The following is an 18054-nucleotide window of genomic DNA, read 5'->3' as shown; positions in this document are numbered from 1 at the left end:
CTGTCCTGTACAATCGTGTTGTTTGTTTAAATAGGGCATTGTTTTCCTAACTAACCTCGATAAAAAAAATTACAAATGAGCCATTGAAAATATTGAACGTTCAATGAAAATCGAGTTTCCTATCATCCTACCGAATGTGGCAAACCAAAAAGGAAGTCTTGCTCAACTCCAAGGTCAGCCTTCAGAAAGTGGTGATGCTCCTGTTCACAGGGAGAAATTATCCACCTCATTTTCCAGGAGGGGAGAAGGGGGGGAGGGGGGAGAGAACAAACACATTCATTTGCCAGTAACGGGATCCCCCCAAATGGAAGTAATAGAGCAAATTCAGAACACAGTAAGAGGTTTTTGGTATGTATTTCAGGCAGCATGCTAGAGTTCCCACTTCGGAACAGTCTGCTTCTCTTTCAGGAAATTAAAGGCTTCCCTCTTCCTCCCCGGCTAGCCAAGTGCCCTCTGGCTTCTTCAGGACTCCGGGTCCAAATAATGCAGCCCCCGCTGTTGCCATCAACCTTTGACACAGTCTCCTCTCGCTGTAGCAGTTGAAATATGCTGCAAACCCAATCAAGCCCTTCCCCAACCCAAGCCTAGAGAATGACCCCCACCCCCACTCTGCACGACAGGATCATTTGTCTCACCAACAGTAAGCAGTTTCAACAACTTACCAAACAAGTCATCTAATTTGGGTTTTTTTAAACCGAGGGAATTCGGTGTACATCCAAGTGTAGACAAGTTGCAACGGCGAAGAAGGCCTAACTTTGCCTAACGAACCATGCACTGGCGCTGGGTCAGTTATGTGACTCCACCAAGGTGCTTGGAGTCTCTCCGAGCACGGCCGCTGCCTGTCTAGGAGCGCTGGCCTACGAGGCGGCGACCAGGACAGGCAGGCCGGCCCAGGGAAGACTCCACACAGCGTCCAGTTTGTCCATTTGACACATGGACAAACGGCAAAGCAGGTTCTAAAGAAAACAGATGGCGTCCAATATCTAAAACCAGTCGGGAGTTGAGGGAAAACATCTAAAATCCTTAATTAAAAAACACAAATGAAATGAAAGCTTTAACTGGTACACACTGTTCACACCTATATTTCAAGTTTGGAAACGCATATTTTCAAGCAGCAATACAAAAAAGTATCCATGAAGAATGCATAATCTCTGAAAATTATGAAAACATCCCTGCTACCATTACATTTCTAAATACAAAACTGACTACCATATTGTTGCTTCTGTGTAGCGAGAGAAGTTCATTTTCAAAACAGATAAAATTCAGTCTTTAGGTGTGAATGGTATGAATGACAGTCTTTTTTTTAAAATTTCTCAGTCGTTTAGGAACGTTATGCATGCAAGCCTCGTGGAGGAGGGTCCACAAAGGAACCAGGGTTGGCTTAGGACGTCCAGTTTAGGCCAGAGCTGGGAAAGCCTCTGGGTCATCTACGTCAGGAGCAGAAGCGCTTGACTGGAAGAGAAACAAAGACCAGTTAAGCAGGACCTTGTCGCAGCAAGCCAAGGAACACATCCGCCTAGACCCACTGCAGCCCATTAGACCCCCCCCCCACAGGATTATTTGCCATTTCTACAGCCCTACAAATGTATTATTAGCAATACAGGTCCCCAGGCCTCGAGACAGGCGGTCCTGGATTCAAATGTGGCCTCCTCACACGCTTCCTAGCTGTACGACCCTGGGCCTAGCCCACACCACTCTTCTGCCCTGACATCAATTCACAGTACTGATTCCAAGGGGGAAGGCAAGAAAAGAACCATTGATTATTAAGGCAGATGCTGTACCTATTGGAGTAAAACTCCTCAGGAGGTGATCAGCACGGTGACCCCCACCCACCCCAGGCCATTCCCAGAACACTCTGGTAGCTAACAGCAAAGGCCTCAGCAATCATCCAGGGGATAATTGGCCGTGGCCACCCCATCCTCTACCTTGATCACTGGCCATTTTGGAAATGTTCCAGGGCCACAGGGCCCCTTTTCACCCACAGACAAGTTGTGAGACGCTCTGAAAACAGCCACCCTGAGCACCCAAACACAGATGACGAGCACTCAGAATTGGGCCAGCTCCCCCTGGACATGCTCCCAGGCCAAATGGTTTCTCGGCCGAGCCTTCTTTGGAAGGAGCCCATCTGTAACAAATGACCAGGGCGGCACCTGTGGGTCCGTACCTTGTCAGTTCTGCTTCCGCGATTGGGCCGTCCGCCACGTCCGCGCCCGCCTCGCCCGCCTCTGCCGCCACGTCCCGGGCGACCAAGGTCTCCAAAATTGATCTCCAGCTGGGATGTGATATCATTGGCAGGCTTGCGGAAGTGATGATCCATTACAGATTCTTCAGTGTGAGCCTGGAACGGAAGAGGAAAGCCACTGAGCAATGGAGGAGTCAGGAAGGGGGCAGCTTTCCATTTAAATGTATCTGGCATGGGAACATGACTCTCTGGAATCCAACAGAGCCGCCCCCCCCCAAAGTGTCCAGAAAATATCCCTCATGTGGGTAAAGATCCCACCGGATGGGCAGCATATACTAGGCCAGTCCTAAGGGCAGTTTCCACACAGGTACAGCTTTTCCAAATACATTACAAGTTTTAAAGCAAGACTTATTTGTAAATTCACCATCCAAAAGGATTTTCTACATACCTGGATTTTAAAACATCCCATTATTCAAATAAGAACACTGATGGATAGAAGACAAGCGCACCACCACTATGCCATCTTAGATGACTTTACTAGGGCTTGTCACTGGTGAGATTCCCATACATAATCCTTCGTTTTAGCATGCTTGATTACATTTGTCTCATCTGTGTCTTGCTAAAATATAACACACATACATGTTCACACAACTTGAAATGGAGCTGTGCAAGTGAAAAGTCACACTTTAAGGAAAAGGTACGTTCCTAGAAGACAACATGCTTCCCAAGGATGTTTAGAAGTTCACACTTAAGAGAAGTTTTCTCAGGGACAGCTGGGTGGCTCAGCTGGGTGGATGGAGAGCCAGGCCTAGAGATGGGAGGTTCTCGGTTCAAATCTGGCCTCAAAACACTTCCTAGCTAGGTGACCCTGAGCAAGTCACTTAATCCCCATTGCCTAGTCCTTGCCACTCTTCTGCCTTAGAACCAACACACAGTATTGATTCTAAGACAGGTGAGGGTTTTAAACAGAATGTAAAAGATAAAAGAAAGTTTTCTCAAGTTCTTTTGGCAAAGCCCAGAATGGCTACCCAATCTCTTCATAGGCAAATCCCAAATGTCCACTGGATTTGTCTGAAGTCATGAAAATGTCCAATTCCAAATCTGTAAATGCATGAATTTACAGAATTCTGGACCATGTCCACAGCGCATTGGAGACCTTTATGTTTTCTCCCATTAAACCTATAGGTGTCTGAAAAGCTGAGACGTTTCCTCGTTTGATCAGACAGGAATGAAAACTTGAAGTTTGGGAGTCTACTGTAGCCATCGAAAGGTCATCCTTTGTAGTTTTAAGGCTTACGATCTGACAAAACGAATGGAGCTCCAGTGTAAGAAATTCCTTTTATTGCTACGTCAGCAATTCAGAAACAAGTATCCACTGGGGTGTAAAACAAGACCCCCAGAATACCTCGATTCCCAGCGACATCCGTTTAACTGTACAAACCTCGTACACTTCTGGAGAAGAAAAGCTATATTCTACGAACACTCCAACAAAATTATTCAAAAATGAAGCACGATTTTGAGACTTAAATAAGCACGAAAGCTTACCATTAAGGCTAGAACTCAAGGGAATTTTCAGTCTATTCCTAACCTTTAAGGGTGATGTTACTGCCAGAAGACCGAATCCTGGACTACATGGATGCAATACTAACAAGTCGTTCTGATGACAGTATCTTTTGCTCTAGAGCAGGGGGCTAGCTAGGGACCAGAAGAGCAGAGTTTGCCTTAGCTGTCACTAACGAATAGGATATTGGCAATTCAAATCATTTAACCATGCTGTGTCTCAAGTTTCCTCATCTACAAAACAGATCCAGCCATGAGGATCACATAAAAAAAAAAAAAGCAATCATTCAGTAGAAGTTATCCTACTGTTCGTGTGCCAGACAACTGTGTTGGATACTACAAGAACACAAGAAATCTTGAAACTACCACATGGTTGATAAGTGAGGTCAAAAAGGTAAATAAATCACTAACATATGTGGGAGAACCTAGACCACCCCGAGAAAGGGGGGAAATAGAGGATGAGTCTTTTATACCAGTTTCTCTGCATAAGAAACCATTTTAAAACTAGAAAAGGAAAAAAAAGAAAAACAAAAGATTGGCACCTCATTTGACTCCACAGGGCTCCCCTGCACCTCTGTCATTCCCTTCGTCTGAGGTAAGTCATTGGTCCATACCCAAGGAAAGGGGGAGAAAGGAATAAATGAGATTATGTAGGGAAAAAAGAAGGAACACAAAGTGCGAAAAGCCAAGATGAAAGAAACTACAAAGGCATCACTCTGGAAGGGCTCAGGAAGAATGGGCAAAGGCTGAAAAGGTGTCTGGGGTTGCCAGGGCACATTTGAGCTAAGCTTTAACAGTTTCATGTCACACAACTTTCTTATTCTCGAGTTTTCCCAAATGGACAAAATTGAGGCCATCAAGGGGTCTGGTAACAGCACTCCTAAAGTCAAAGGCCAGAATTCAAACTAGAATCCAGATCTCTCCTCATTCTCTCAGCACTTCTAACCCTGAGAAGCCAGACAAAGCCTGTGTTTGAGGTCATCCTCAGACTGAGTCCCAATCAAATTTGCCGCCTGCCACTTTCCCTGAGGTTGACAGGGCAAACGGTGCCCGGTAATGCCTGATAAAGAGCCTTCTCAAAACCATGGACAAAACTAGAGTACAGGTAGGAGGAACCCCATGATGAAATCCTTCATAAACATTCCAAAGACTAAGTTTTCTTTGATGTGAATCTGCTCTTTTGTGGAATAGTTCTAAGCTCTAAGAGAAAAGGGAGGCGGCTGCTCCGAAGTTCCAGTCACTGATTTAACCCACGAACTCATTCATGGGCTGGACTTCTCTTTGCTCAGATACACAACTTAAATTTAAAATGAGCATCTCAGAGAACTGAAGATCTGTTCTCATGAAATAAGGCCGAGATAAAAAACAAGCACTCGACAGCATCTCACACGTCACCCTTTACGGTTCTACAAAGCGGAAGACAGCATGTTTTTTAAAAGGTTCTAAATATTACGTTATCAGTATGCTGAACTCTAACAAGTATGTCCCTGAAAAGGCCAAGTCCCCAAAAGGTGAGTTGTTGATGCAAAAAGAGGCAGGCAGTTTTTATCTACTGATCTTCATTATGAAAACACACACTCTCTCACACACTCTCAAAATAGAAACATTAGGGAAAAAAGTTGGGAATTTTAGGTAATGAGAAGCTCATTTAATTACTCCCTGCCTTGGTGAAATTAATGAAGACTTGTCTGAATAGCAATGGGACTCACTCCAAGAATAAGCAACGACTTTCCCCGAGAGGCCTCCAAGTAATTCTTGTCTTGAGTCACTAGTAAAGCATCTTCCTTCGACTTTTCCCCTCCCCCTATCTATATAAGGTCAAAGGGGGTTATGTACCAGAAGAGGGGGGAATGGAGATGACCTCCCAGAATCGTGAAAGATGAGTCACTGGAAGGGAAAAGGAGGACCAGGTCTAAAACCTCAGTGAAGATGGTACCCAATAGGAAATGTCTTTACTCATCATCCGGTCCACTGCATGGTAGGGAAGTGAACCCCAGAGAAAGCAGCACAGTAATGGGGAAGGCCATTCCCTGAGCACCTGCTCCTCCAGTCAGCAGTGCAACAGAATTGATGACTCCAAGGGAGAATAGTTTTTGAACCACTGCCCACTGGCTTCTTGATATCTCCTGATGCTTCAAGGTGCCATGATGAGAACCAGAGCAGACAGCCAATTCCTCACCCTACCCATGTACCACAAGGGACCGCTTTTCCTCCCAAACTTTCCTGTGATTTAAGACAACCACAAAGCCATCTTCTCTGATGTCTGCAGAAATCTGTGCACTTTTTGTCTTTTCTGCCCACTGCCCGAGCCTCTCCATTTTCTCTATGACTTCGCCTCACCGTGCCTACTGGCACATCATCTGGCACCCTAATAACCGGCAAGAACAAGGCACAACCAAACAGTGGGGCGATGCACACCAGGACCACTATCCCTCATTTTTCATTTTAAAAGGGTTTTGACAGACCATGGGAAGGAAGGTCTCAGACACAACCCCTGGGCAAGTCACTTAACCCCCTTGTCTAGCCCTGCCTTGGACCAACATCCAGTATTGATTCTAAGATGGAAGGTTAGGGTTTAAAAAAATAAAAAATGGTTGGTTCTGATACCTATCATTTTAGAAAGACAACAGCTCACATTCATGGGTTCTGACATTTACACGGTGTCAGAATTTCAGCACAGACCAATACACCCACGTCTGAGGTCAAGTCAATAAAGGTAAGGGACCTTGATAAAGTGGTCAGCACAGAACAGCGAGTCAGATGAATGTGGGGTCTCAAAGAGCCTAACAGGGCGCTCTGGGTCACTGAATGACAGGTGAGATTCTACCTAGAGGAACAAGGTAAGACTAGTCCTGCCCAAAGACCCCCAGGCCTTATGTGAGCCCAAGTTAGCAGGAACCTGCTCAGGAGTATTGGGGGAAGACTCTTAAGGGTTTTGGCCAGGTCTCTAATCTTCTCATGGCATGGCTTTGCTCCCCAAAACCAAGGCCAGCCAATCATGATCACAATTCATGCTCTATGGCACAGTTTGACACGAAACAGTGTGTAAAAAGCAGAATCCACCAAAGCCATCAGACACAGAACTGCAGGATGGCCCCTTAGGGCCTTCCAAGCTCACCCTGCGGCTGGATGAGAACATTTTAGACGAAGGACTAGGCAGCAACCACGTAGGTAGGGAGTGGACAGCAGACGCACCTTGACCCAAGCACCAGGGGCACCAGGGACTCACCTCCTCGCTCTTGGACTTGTGCAGCACAAATCCCTTCTTCCACTGCCCATCGGCGCCCTCGTTGGGCTTGCGGATGTTGAACTCTACTTTTGCCCGGTCCTTGTTCTGAATAGCCTTCCACTCGTCCAAGGTCATCTCCTTGGGGCCCTCCTCCTTTACCTCTTCCACTTCGTTTTCTCTGAAAAGAACGTTTCAAAAGAGGCCGAGAGTTAAGGAGAGAACGCCAATCTGTTCATTCGTACGCTCCCTAAACACAACATTCACAAACGGGACCAAAGGCGAGCACAAGTGTGAATGCAGACATGGAACACATCCAAGTGGCTGGGCACGCAGATCCCGGATGAGGATTTCTTCTGTGAAATTTGACTAAGAAGTCGCTCTCTACCTCACTGGGACTTGCTGATAACACTGAAATAAGGTGCTAGATACTGTTTCACATTGTATTAGGATTAGGAAAAGGAAGTTCAGCCGCCTTCCCTTCATTGCTGAGGTGGAGACTAGACGAGGCAAGAAACACTGGTTAAGTTCCTACTGTGTGCCCAGGCACTGTGCTGAGCCCTGGAGAAAGGGGAAAGCCTTGGAGCTGAGAATTTGAGTGGGACCTTGAGGAAGCCCAGTAAGGAGGGAGAGATCCCACCAACTGGGAGACTGGAGAGCTGGGTGTGAGGCAACAGTGAGTAGGCCAGTAAGGCAGAACCAAAAAGGAGGTGGAATACGGGGTGGGGGCATAATGAGATGTTTTAAAATCAGTTCAAAACCTAAGATGACTTCTGATTAAAGCAGCCCCTCCCCTTATCCATGGTTTCAGTTACTCAGGGTCAATCCAGGGGAGGGGGGTTGGCACATGGTTCAAGGACACGTGGAGGCAGAGGATGGGGCCACACAAGTTCCCTTGCTTTTTGGGGGAGGCCTGCTCCTGACAGCTCGGCTCTTCCACTTTCACTAGGAGGGCTGTTTGGGAGGGTGGGAAAACGGCCTTGGATCCCCGAGACAAGGGCCAGATCTAGGGGAAAGCACGGGAAGGGCAGTAAATTAATAGGTGTTAAAAATTCAAGCCAGCTCCCTGTTTCAGGCATCCACAGGGAAAGGGGGAGGGACTACTATACACTATTAATAATGCACTACGCTTGCTGCATTCAATGTTGGCAACATCGTCCTGTGCCCATCAATTAAACGTTAGTACCTGTACAAAGACATGGGAAATCACATTCTCTAGAGGGCCAACAGGCGGTTGCTTCAATGCGGGTTCAGCCATCCACAGGTCTTAAACTGTACCCCCACGACACTTTTCACAAGTGCCCCACGTTTTAGGTTAAGCAGAATCTTAACACAAGCCTTCCTTTGCTCATGGGCAGAGGAGAGAATGAGACCAAGGCTGTGACTTAAGTGTAGCCAATGGCACAACCTCCCCCATGACTGACAACTATGAAAACCAAAGACAAAAACGAATTCAATTCCAAACCAGACTGGCTCGGCGGATCAGAATTAAACCAACTATTTTCAAAACTGACAAGGCACATTGGAGTTACTGTGAAACACCCCGGAAGTACATTTAGCACGAGCAAAGACTGCTGGGGAAGGCCCGAGTGCCTCAGTGCCATAGCAGATGACAAACTCGGGGCAGAGAACTTGGGAGGCAAAAATAAAATTCTCTCCGATTCAATTTTCGGAACAGCTGCTATACATTCTTACAAGAGCAGCTGCCAAGGAAAGCTGTGACCAGGAGAGGGATCATTCTTGAACCCTTCTCTCCTGCACAAAGATCTCAGGCTCATCAGAATCGCGAAAGCAGAAGACCATTTCAAGGAGGAAACACTACAAAATACAGTTGAGAATTTGACTGTGCTGCCTCTGACAACCATTAGAATTTTTAGAGAAAAGTGGGGATGGCCCTGCTGACATTGATCCTCATGACCATCCTCAGCCGTAGACAGCCGGGAAGAGAATACTTCAGTCACAGCCTACATCTGAGGCGAAATTTGAGGCTAGAGGCCCTATGCCAGTTCAGCAGTTTTGCTGCACAGGATGTAGGGCAGGCTTCCTATTCTCTCTGAGGCTCAGATCCTTCATAGGACTATGCTAGGGTCCAATGAGTCAGAAATGCCAACTACTGCTAAAACTAAACACAGGAATGGGGCCCACCTATCATTTGCTAAGAAAATCACCTCATCTTTTTGCTCGATTTTCTCCAAATGTGGAAGGTCTGGCTTTGCTCTCCTCTCTGTCACTCTTTTCAAGAGGGTTACTGATACTATTTCTTACTTTCTAACCCTTCACACCACTCAGACCACAACTAACCAAGTGTAGACCTACCTGTGCCACCTCTCGCTCCAGCTACTTTCTCAAAAAGCCTCCAAACAGGCATTCTTGCCCCCCCCCCCATCCTGCCCTTCCCTGGATCCTTCCCTGGCACAGCTGCCAAATAAATGGTCATCACCAGGGCACAAATGCCCCCTTAGCACAACTCTTCTATCACTGCCCTCCAGAAGCCAGATAGATTTCCTCCAGCACCAACTCCAACTCCAAGGGCACCATTTTGTAGGGGCCTTTCTGACTCCCCCTGCCAAGCTCAACCCACACATCCTCATTTGTAGAAATGCCTTATTGACACCCCTGCCTCTGGATGTATCCTCCCAAGAGAATGGGAAGCCTTGCAAGTGGCCTCACTCTTGTCTCTAGATCCTTAGTACCCAGCACACAGTAGGCACCTGGGAAATGCTTTCCACTAGGGCAAACTAGATGATACGGTGAGGCAGAGCTAAGGTAGCTGTCCCAGAGATCTGTGCCCTAGAGTGTGTTCAAGTCCCTTGGCCTGAGCCTGGGGAAGAGAGCCCAGCTCCACAGGTGCCTCACCTCCACCATGCCCCCTAATTCTGTCACAGTAGCATTAGGGAAAGCAGGCACCATGAGACCCGTACCAAATGGTCATCTGGCCCCATCCCCAAGGACACAAAGCTCAAGTTAAAAAGATCCCTCAGAAGACAGTGAGGGTGGCTCCAGGGTGGGCTCCAGGAAAGGTAGTGTCAGGACTAGAGGTGGGAAATGGGGGTTAGGTAAGCCTACCACCCAGGTTTCATACCCTGGTGATGAGAAATGCAGGAGTGTCCTTGTTTTTGCTCAGTCTAGCAGCAACAGCACAGCACAGCACTGCTTTTAGCTAGGATGGTGGCCTAGCTGCACAGGCTGGGTCTCATCCCAAGCCTCCCTCAAAGGAGGGTGGCTTAGGCCAGTCACTGCTCTCTTGGCCCCACAGCTTATATCAATATCTCTCATCATCCTTGGAGGCCGTGGTCACCCTGCTATTCCTACCTCAAAAGCAGGCCTCTCTGCCCAGGGATTTTTATGATCAGAAAGCCGGGAGAGCTTGCAATGACCTGCACTAAGAGAGGGCAGCCAGGCTGTCCATCTCTTCTACTTCCCATCCAGCTGCCTTTCCCTAAACTCTGCCTGCCATGCCCCAGTGCTGAATGTTGTCCACCCCCTCCCCCCATGGCTCCCTGTGTGTGCCTTATGCAAGCCCCCCTTCCATTCTAAGTTCCTTGAAGGCAGGCCTTGGCCCAATATTGACCAGAGGCTATATACACTATGAAAACTGGACAGGGAAGGGACAGGCATGAGCTACTTTAGGATATCTGAGGGAAAGGATGTCCTGGGAAGAACATCCTAGAAAGCTGGTTAGACTTAGGATTTTGAGAAAGGAAAATGCCCTCCCCATCAACTACAACCACTACAAAGTCTAGCTAAGGAGGCATCCTGGGAGGCTGTGGGTTCCACTTGCTCCTCACTCAGGGCTTGTGAGCAAAAACTTGATCACAACTTGTCAGCCACATGCCTGACCACTTTGTCCACCTGAGGTTCTTTCCAGATTCTAATTCCGTGATTCTTAGATAGGAATATGCAACACAGGAAACGCAGCTCTAGAGACACTGGGTGTTCTAGAACCATATACTTAGGAGTTCAGAAGGATCAAGGTTAGAGATTTAGGTTTGTTGATGTAGAAATTAATCAAGGGGATTAGATGACATAAATGGAGAAAATCTAAAATTGGCCAAAGACATGGCAGATGTGAAAAATGAAAGGCCAATACACAGTACAAGAATCATCCCACTAGTGGCATAAAGTGGCAGCTATGGGATATAGAACCAGGACTAGAGACAAGAGGTCCTGGATTCAAATGTGGGACCTTAGACATTCCAGGCTATGTGACCTTGGGCAAGTCATTTAATAACTCCCATTTCCTAGGCCTTACTGCTCTGCTCTTCTGCCTTGGAGTATTGATTCTAAGACAGAAAGTAAGGTTAAAATAAAAAGAATCACCCCCAATTTAAACCAAATTATTTTCAAGTTTAAAAATCCCACGTCCAAGTCTGTGGCAGCCTCTAACATGCCAACAACAGCCAAATTCAAATAATTTCAGCTACTCCAGGAGGGGGAGGACTGACCTCGGCTCTCAGCTCCTACATGACATGTACAGAATATTAATGTTTGTCTAACAATTTAGCAGCCACAATGACCCCAACAATCTTCAGAGCTTTGCTTCCCTAGCACTGAATGGGATCTAAGAAAATACTTGCTGAAATAAATTAAGTCCTTAAAGTATTCACCAAAAAGTGCCTGAAGACTCAAGATGTGAGCGATCAATCAAAAGCCTGGAAAGGATGGAAAAGCTTCACTGTGGTATGGAGGTGGCAAGAGTTCTTAGAGAAGATGCCAGGAACCCATTTGGGGCATGTACTAAGTTGGAATGTCTTCAAGGAGATGCCTGAAGTCAGATTTCAATGCCAGCCCAGCCTAGGTGAGGTCTGTGGTTGTCCATCACGTGGCTGGCTGCAGTTAGGAAATGTTTTAGCCCCAGCAACTCTCAAGTTATACAAGAGCTACATCTGTATTGCCGGAAGGACCTCTACCTACATCCTTGAGGAACAATGAGCAAATCAGAGCTTCTTTGAAGAGACAAGAGGTATCATCTATCTGGGTATCAGCAGATTCTCTCGCTCAAAAAACTCCTTTTGATATTTCAATTAAATCACATAACTTACGAGTTCATACACCACTGCATCTACTAAGCACTGGAGGGATAAGAGACCAAAAATGGAAGCCATCTCTGCTCAAAGTGCTTCTGTTTTTGGGGGAGGCAGCACCTACTTATTCCTACATAGAGAATAAATCTGAGGCAGCCAAGGCCACTAGGAGAAGTTCCATGTGGGGCTGTACCAGTGGGTGAGTGAGCTAGTCCAAAATCAGCTCTGAAACTCCCTCACCCATCTTTAAGCATGAGAGAAATATCAGCAAATATTTGGGACTTATAGTCTACATCAAGGGAAGATGAAGAGTGAAACAAACAAATGGACACAATTCTAGCAAAGCAGAGAGTACAACAGGGAAAGCTTCATAGCTTTGGCAGGGAAAAAAGGTTCCTTTGGGGGGGGGGGTGCCACCAAGGGGACAGAAGGTGCATCTGCTCTCCTCCCATGTGGCCTCTGCTGCTCTCAGGAGGCACCTGAGAAGCTGACCACCCACACTCCCTCCAAAGAGACCACCATATTCTCCTCTGATCAGCTGTTCCCTATTCCCCCAACCCCCACTCAGGCCAGGATTTCAGATGGGGGTTGTCAGCAGTCCAAAGTCACACTACTCTATCTTCAAGGAACAAATCTTAACCCAAAGGCAGTCTAGCACTGAACCAGATGAAACCAACATCTTTAACTTGCCAATAGAGCAGTCCAGGTTGCTTCATGCAAAAGCCCGACTCCAACCCATCCAGATAGTCTTTTACTACCTAAACTACATGTCAGCTGCCTACAAGTCTGTATAGCTCAACGTAAGGGGATGGGAACATTGGTAAGTAAATATAATCATTCGCTGTCTTAAAACCAGACAGGGAAAATGAGTATGTGCGGTAGCACTCAGGACTTCTCCAGACCCACTAGGATGGGAAGAACTGTTAAATACTAGCTATCGCCCTGGCCTCTACTGCTCTAAAAACTTTTAGTTAGGCACAACAATCCAGGGGTTTTTTAAACAAATAAAGGATACTAAACCAACTTTAGTGTCACATGGAAACACAATGGGCCCTTGGTACCTCCCCCAAAGGAAAGGGCAGCTGCATCTGAAGGTCTAGCAGGGGCAGTACACCGCCACAACTTCTTCCCCCATTCTTGAACATCTCTCAAAGCAAAGCTTTTTAATCTAATACATCAACCAAGGCCCCAAGGAGGCTCTCCAGATCTCAAACTGGTCAAGTTTCTCCTCACCTCTTCCTTGTCATTATTCTAGTTTCAACTAAAATGCATTTTCTAATCAGACTGAAAGCAAAAATCCAGATATCTCCCTTAAAAAACAGTCAATAAGTCCTCGTCTTCACCCCCACCCCCAGGGGGCTGAGGAAGTGTCAAGGCTCAGGCCAGGGCCAGCAACAGAACTCACTTATTTTCTGTATCAGCCACTGGGTGCTCTTCTCCTTCAGTTGTCTCCTCAGTCACAGTGGTTTGCTCCAAGTCACTGCAATTATAAGACATTTGTTTCTGAATGTATTGAGGGCCCCCTCTAAGGAGAGAAAGAAAGACAAGAAAGGCATCTGGTTCGTTTCTCTATCGCCCAGTTGAACAGCCCCTTTACCCAAATAAAATACATTAAACATCTCCCCCCATACATGTACAAATCAAGGCATCAAGTCCATGGCAGTGAACAAGATTCAGATCCATTAGTTCAACTACTAAACAATCAGAACACACTTAAGCAAGCTTAGAGCTGTGAGGTCTTATGACCACGAAATCATTAATTAAAATAACAGGAAATAAGAGGTCTCAGAAAATTCTATTTAAATAACACAATTGCTTTTTCCAAGAGAACAGCCCTTTCATAAATATTGGAAAAGGGATAAAACTTGGATAATGGAATATTTAATGAAATTATGATTCAAGATAAATCGTAACATAAAAAAGGATAGAATTTTTCAGCTGATAGGTCCTTAAAGAGATCCTTTAATGTCACATACATTTTAGGATCAAGACATGGCACAAGGGACAGCATGAGTTCAAATCTGGCCTCAGATGTTAAATAAGTCACTTAACTTATCTGCCTCAATTTCTTCAAGTATAAAATAAGGATTGCACTAGTATAGACCTCACAGGGTTTTTGTTTGGGTGTATGAGGATCAAAAGAGGCCTATACCTAAAAAGCACTTAGTACAGGTGCCTGCTACAGAGAAGCCCTATACAAATGACAGCTAGTACTCTTTGATCTTCACCATCATTCTTAATCTGGAGTAATCTCAGAAGCCATCTAGTTCAATCCCCTCACCTTACAGCCCAGAGGTGGCGATTTGCCCAAGATCACCTAGAAAATGTGACAGAGGTGGGATTTGAACCCAGATCTGATTTGGAAGCCACCACTTCTGTCCCAGATGAGGAAACTAAGCCATGAGATGGGCCAGAAGGATCGTTAGGATGCCCATCCTCAGATTACTCCTTCCTTTGAAGGAGGGAGCTGGTAAAGTCAGAGTCATTCACTGTCAGGGACAAGGCAGAGACCCTGCTGTAAGATAGCAGGTGAGCACTCACGTCAGTTCGTCTTTGACAGTCCCCCAGTTGTGCGAGCCGCTTCCCCCGCGCTTGTCCTCATGCTTCAGGCCACTGAAATGGGAATGTGAGAAAGAACTAACAAAACTGAGTTAACATAATAGTGACTGAGGACAGAAACTAGAAGTTTTGCTAAAATGAATGTTAAATGAACATCAGGACAAAATACAAATTTAAGACTTACGATCTATCGCTCCCACTATGCCTATCAAATTCTCTCTTTCCACGGGAGTCAAAACCATCTCCTCTGCCCATGCCACGGCCACGGCCACCACGTCCTCTTCCCCCAGGACCACCTCGACCTCGGATCGGCCGGTCAATAATAGGTCTATGCCACAAATAAAAAATTGTCATCCTTTGAGAATATTGATGGAACCATGAGACATGCAAATATAGATAATTCCTAGGTTTGAGACAATCAAGGATACACAAGAAAAAACGGCGGCATATTTATACTATTACTTTGAACCAAATAGGGGAAATTACAATAGTGGTCTTGAGCTGAAGGTATTTTATTGGGATTTAGGTGATCACCTCAGCCCATTTTAAAACCAAAACAAATGTGTAACCTGTAAGAAAGATATTTGTTACACTTAAAAACTATTGGGGAAAAAAAGTTCTATTTGTTCAAAAGCTGGGTACATTATCTGCCTTAATATAACCTGGCAGTTATTAAATGGTAAAAAATCCCTACAGATCAAGGGTTGCATGTATCATTTCTTTATAAGAAATTTAAGGATTAACAGGCGAATAGATCAGATTCCCCAAATTTGTTTTATGGACTAACTCCGATAAAAATCTCCTGAAGAGGAAAATCTTCAAAGGAATATGAAGGAAACCAACAGGTTTAGGGAACTGGAAGACCTCTTGGAGGCAATCACAACTAAAAATGACGTTCAACTGTCTTTGGTAAGCTCTGACCCTTGTAAAGATCTTTGGTGAGACAAAAAATCAAACTCTTACTTATCAACTGAAAATTCGCCTCCTTCACCCTTTTCTTCAATAGATTTTTCAAATCGTCGCTCACGAGGTGGTCGCCTTTCTGGTCTCCTGTCAATTGGTTTTCCTTCACCCTGGAGTTGCTGGTCAGGTCTCCTACCAACTCGTCTTATTCCTAAAATGATAAACAATCTGCATGAGCAAGTTGTTTTTGCAGCATAAAATCAAAACTTAGGAAGCTCAGGGAAAATGGCCCGCCGAATACAGCCTCCTGGAAAAGGTTTAAGCCGGGAAGCCCCATAGAGTTTGGGATAGTCTAGAGAGAAATAAACTTGATTTTAAGCAAATTTCATCATTCTGGATAACCGGGCCCGTTTCGGGAGGAATCAGTCACCTGACTGGAGACAAGAACATTGTTGGTAAAGGCAGAAGGCAGCATGGCTCCTTCCGAAGACTCACTGTGGGTTCCCTTCAAGGCAGCAAAGCAGTAAGGCCCAGGCCCAGGCGGTTAAGTGCCTTGTTTAGGGTCACCCCACCAGGCCTGGCTGCCCCCAGCATGATTCTGTGAGCCCCATCAGGGCAGAGCTTGTGGGGAGACCGGAGAAGCGGCTGGAGGAAGGGAATGACCAGACAGGTCCGTGCCCCTGCGGGAAGCCAAGGTCCCTGGGGGCGGGTCTGGACTGGACACACAGCGTGCCGGGGTAGGCGCTAGACAGCTCCTCCTGGCAGCAGCCACCCAGAGTGTTCCGACTGGGGCGGGCCCTGGCGCACGTGGAGCCGGTCCTTGGGTGGGGCCGGGGGAGGGGGCAGTGCACCCCATCACCCTGCGGGGGGCCTCCGGCTCCAAGGGAAAGAGCCTGCCCCGACCTAGACCCGGGCGCCCAGTCACACACACCGGCCCCCCCCCCCCGGGAGCCGGCCCGTTCCTGCCTGCACGCGAGTTCGCGTCAGACCGCCAGGGGAGACCCGCGCTCTCAGCGGGGGCGGATCAGCCAGAGTCTTTGAGACTTCCCGCGCTGCTCCCGCGTACAGGCTGCGGGGCCCCCAAACCTAAGCCGCGTGGCTGTCAGCAAACCTGCTAAGGAACCTCCCCCAGCCCGGAGCCCAGTCTCAGTGTGTACACCAGACTTCTCAGGCCGCCATGCGGCCCCACCGCGCTCCCGGGCTGTCACTGCCCCCCACCCCCTGCCTCCCCACCACGCGGATAGCACTAGCCCAGGGAGGCCCTCAGCGACGCGAGCCCGGGTCCGAGACCCCGCCCTCCCAGGGTTTCCCCCACCACGTGCGGCCCCGGCAGAGCGCGCGAGCCGCAGCCCCGCCGCGGGGGGTCCCCGGCGAAGCACGTGGCCGCCCCCAGCCTGCCTCAGTTTCCCCTCCCGGGTCGCGCACGTGGGCACGCGTCGGGACGCCCCGTCACCCCCGTACCTTCCTTCTTGAGCGCGGCGGGCGGCGCTGGGGCCTCATCCTTCTTGTCGCCCGCGCTGGCAGCGGCGGAGGCGGCGGCCGGGCCGGCGGAGGCGGCAGCGGAGGCGGCCCCGGGCCCGGGGCCCGGAGGTGGCGGCGGCAGCGGGTTCTTGCGCTCCTTCTGCGACTCCTTGCGCAGCGGCTTGCCGGGCGCGCCCCCACCCGGGCCGCCCGCACCCGCGCCCGCCTGAGCCGCGGCCTGCGCCGCGCTCCTGGGCCCGGGCCCGCCGCCGCCCCCGCCGCCGCCGCCGCCGCCGCCGCCTTCCTTCTTCTTGTTCTCGGCCGCCTTCAGCACCTCGAACGGGTCCGATTCGTCGTCAAAGAGCTGGTCGAACCGGTTGGTGACGACGCAGCCGAAGCCTTCCTGCAGGTGGCCGGGCATGATGGGGCCCCGGCGGCGCGTTCCTCCACGGATTGCAGCGGGCCGCGCCGAGCCGACGGCGCCTGCTTCAGCTTGTCCCTACAAGATGGCCGGGCCGAGAGAGAGACCGCCTTCTCTTCCGGCGCCGCACACACATCCGGGAGCCGCCGGCGCCGCGGGGCACGCTGGGAAGGGCAGGCGCCTGCCGCCGCGCCGCCCGCGTCCGTGCCGCCGCGGACTACAGCTCCCAGGGGGCAGCGCGCGGCGGCGGGCGGGAAGCGGGCCGGGAGGCGGGGGGAAGGGAGGAGCACCTCAGCTGCTACCGCCTCCCGCTACCCTCCTCCTTCGCCCCGCCCGCGCCCCTCCCCCCAGCCCGGCTGAGCCCTGCCCTGGCTGCTATGGCCGCCTGCACGTGGCCCGCCCGGCCAAGGTCACTCCCTCTTGGCCCACGTGGGGGGGTGCCCAGGCGGGCCCCGAGGCGTGCCACCTTTCGGCGCTCTGCTGGGGTCCGATCGTGAACCGAGGACCCACGACCCAAATTACCAGACCGGGAGGGGAGGGGAAGGGCTGAGGGATGCCCCCAGAATGGGTCCCCCCCCCAGCCCCGCACAGTACAACGAGGTAGAAAGAGCCCTGAACTTAGTACACCCGGACAGAACCGGGCCAGGGTCCCACGCGAACAGAACCGGGCCAGGGTCGGGCCGCCCCCCTCCCCCTCGCTGCGGCTTCTAGAGCTCCC

The 18054-nt window shown here is 49.0% G+C and overlaps 1 protein-coding gene across 8 annotated transcripts; it reads right to left on the bottom strand.

Moving 5' to 3' along the window:
- Positions 1 to 1053: 1053 nt before the first annotated feature.
- On the bottom strand, positions 1054 to 17459 carry SERBP1 (SERPINE1 mRNA binding protein 1). 8 transcript variants are annotated; one of them, XM_056814965.1, is made up of 9 exons: positions 16916 to 17459; positions 15515 to 15665; positions 14736 to 14879; positions 14534 to 14605; positions 13398 to 13517; positions 6972 to 7149; positions 4285 to 4332; positions 2165 to 2338; positions 1054 to 1452 (listed from the first exon to the last, which is right to left on the bottom strand). In XM_056814965.1, exons 1-9 carry the CDS (start codon positions 17334 to 17336, stop codon positions 1396 to 1398), a joined length of 1365 nt encoding a protein of 454 aa, XP_056670943.1. In that variant the 5' UTR covers positions 17337 to 17459; the 3' UTR covers positions 1054 to 1395. The 8 variants fall into 8 exon arrangements, with proteins under 8 accessions (XP_056670943.1, XP_056670942.1, XP_056670946.1 ...); XM_056814964.1 differs by having other exon boundaries at positions 14534 to 14629; positions 16916 to 17458; XM_056814968.1 differs by having other exon boundaries at positions 13398 to 13472; positions 16916 to 17456.
- Between the last annotated feature and the right edge of the window lie 595 nt (positions 17460 to 18054).

This window comes from Monodelphis domestica, chromosome 2, assembly GCF_027887165.1.
Source record: "Monodelphis domestica isolate mMonDom1 chromosome 2, mMonDom1.pri, whole genome shotgun sequence".
Taxonomy (NCBI): Eukaryota; Metazoa; Chordata; class Mammalia; order Didelphimorphia; family Didelphidae; genus Monodelphis; species Monodelphis domestica.
The sequence above is the reverse complement of the archived record's forward strand: the minus strand, read 5'-3'. Positions and strand labels throughout refer to the sequence as shown.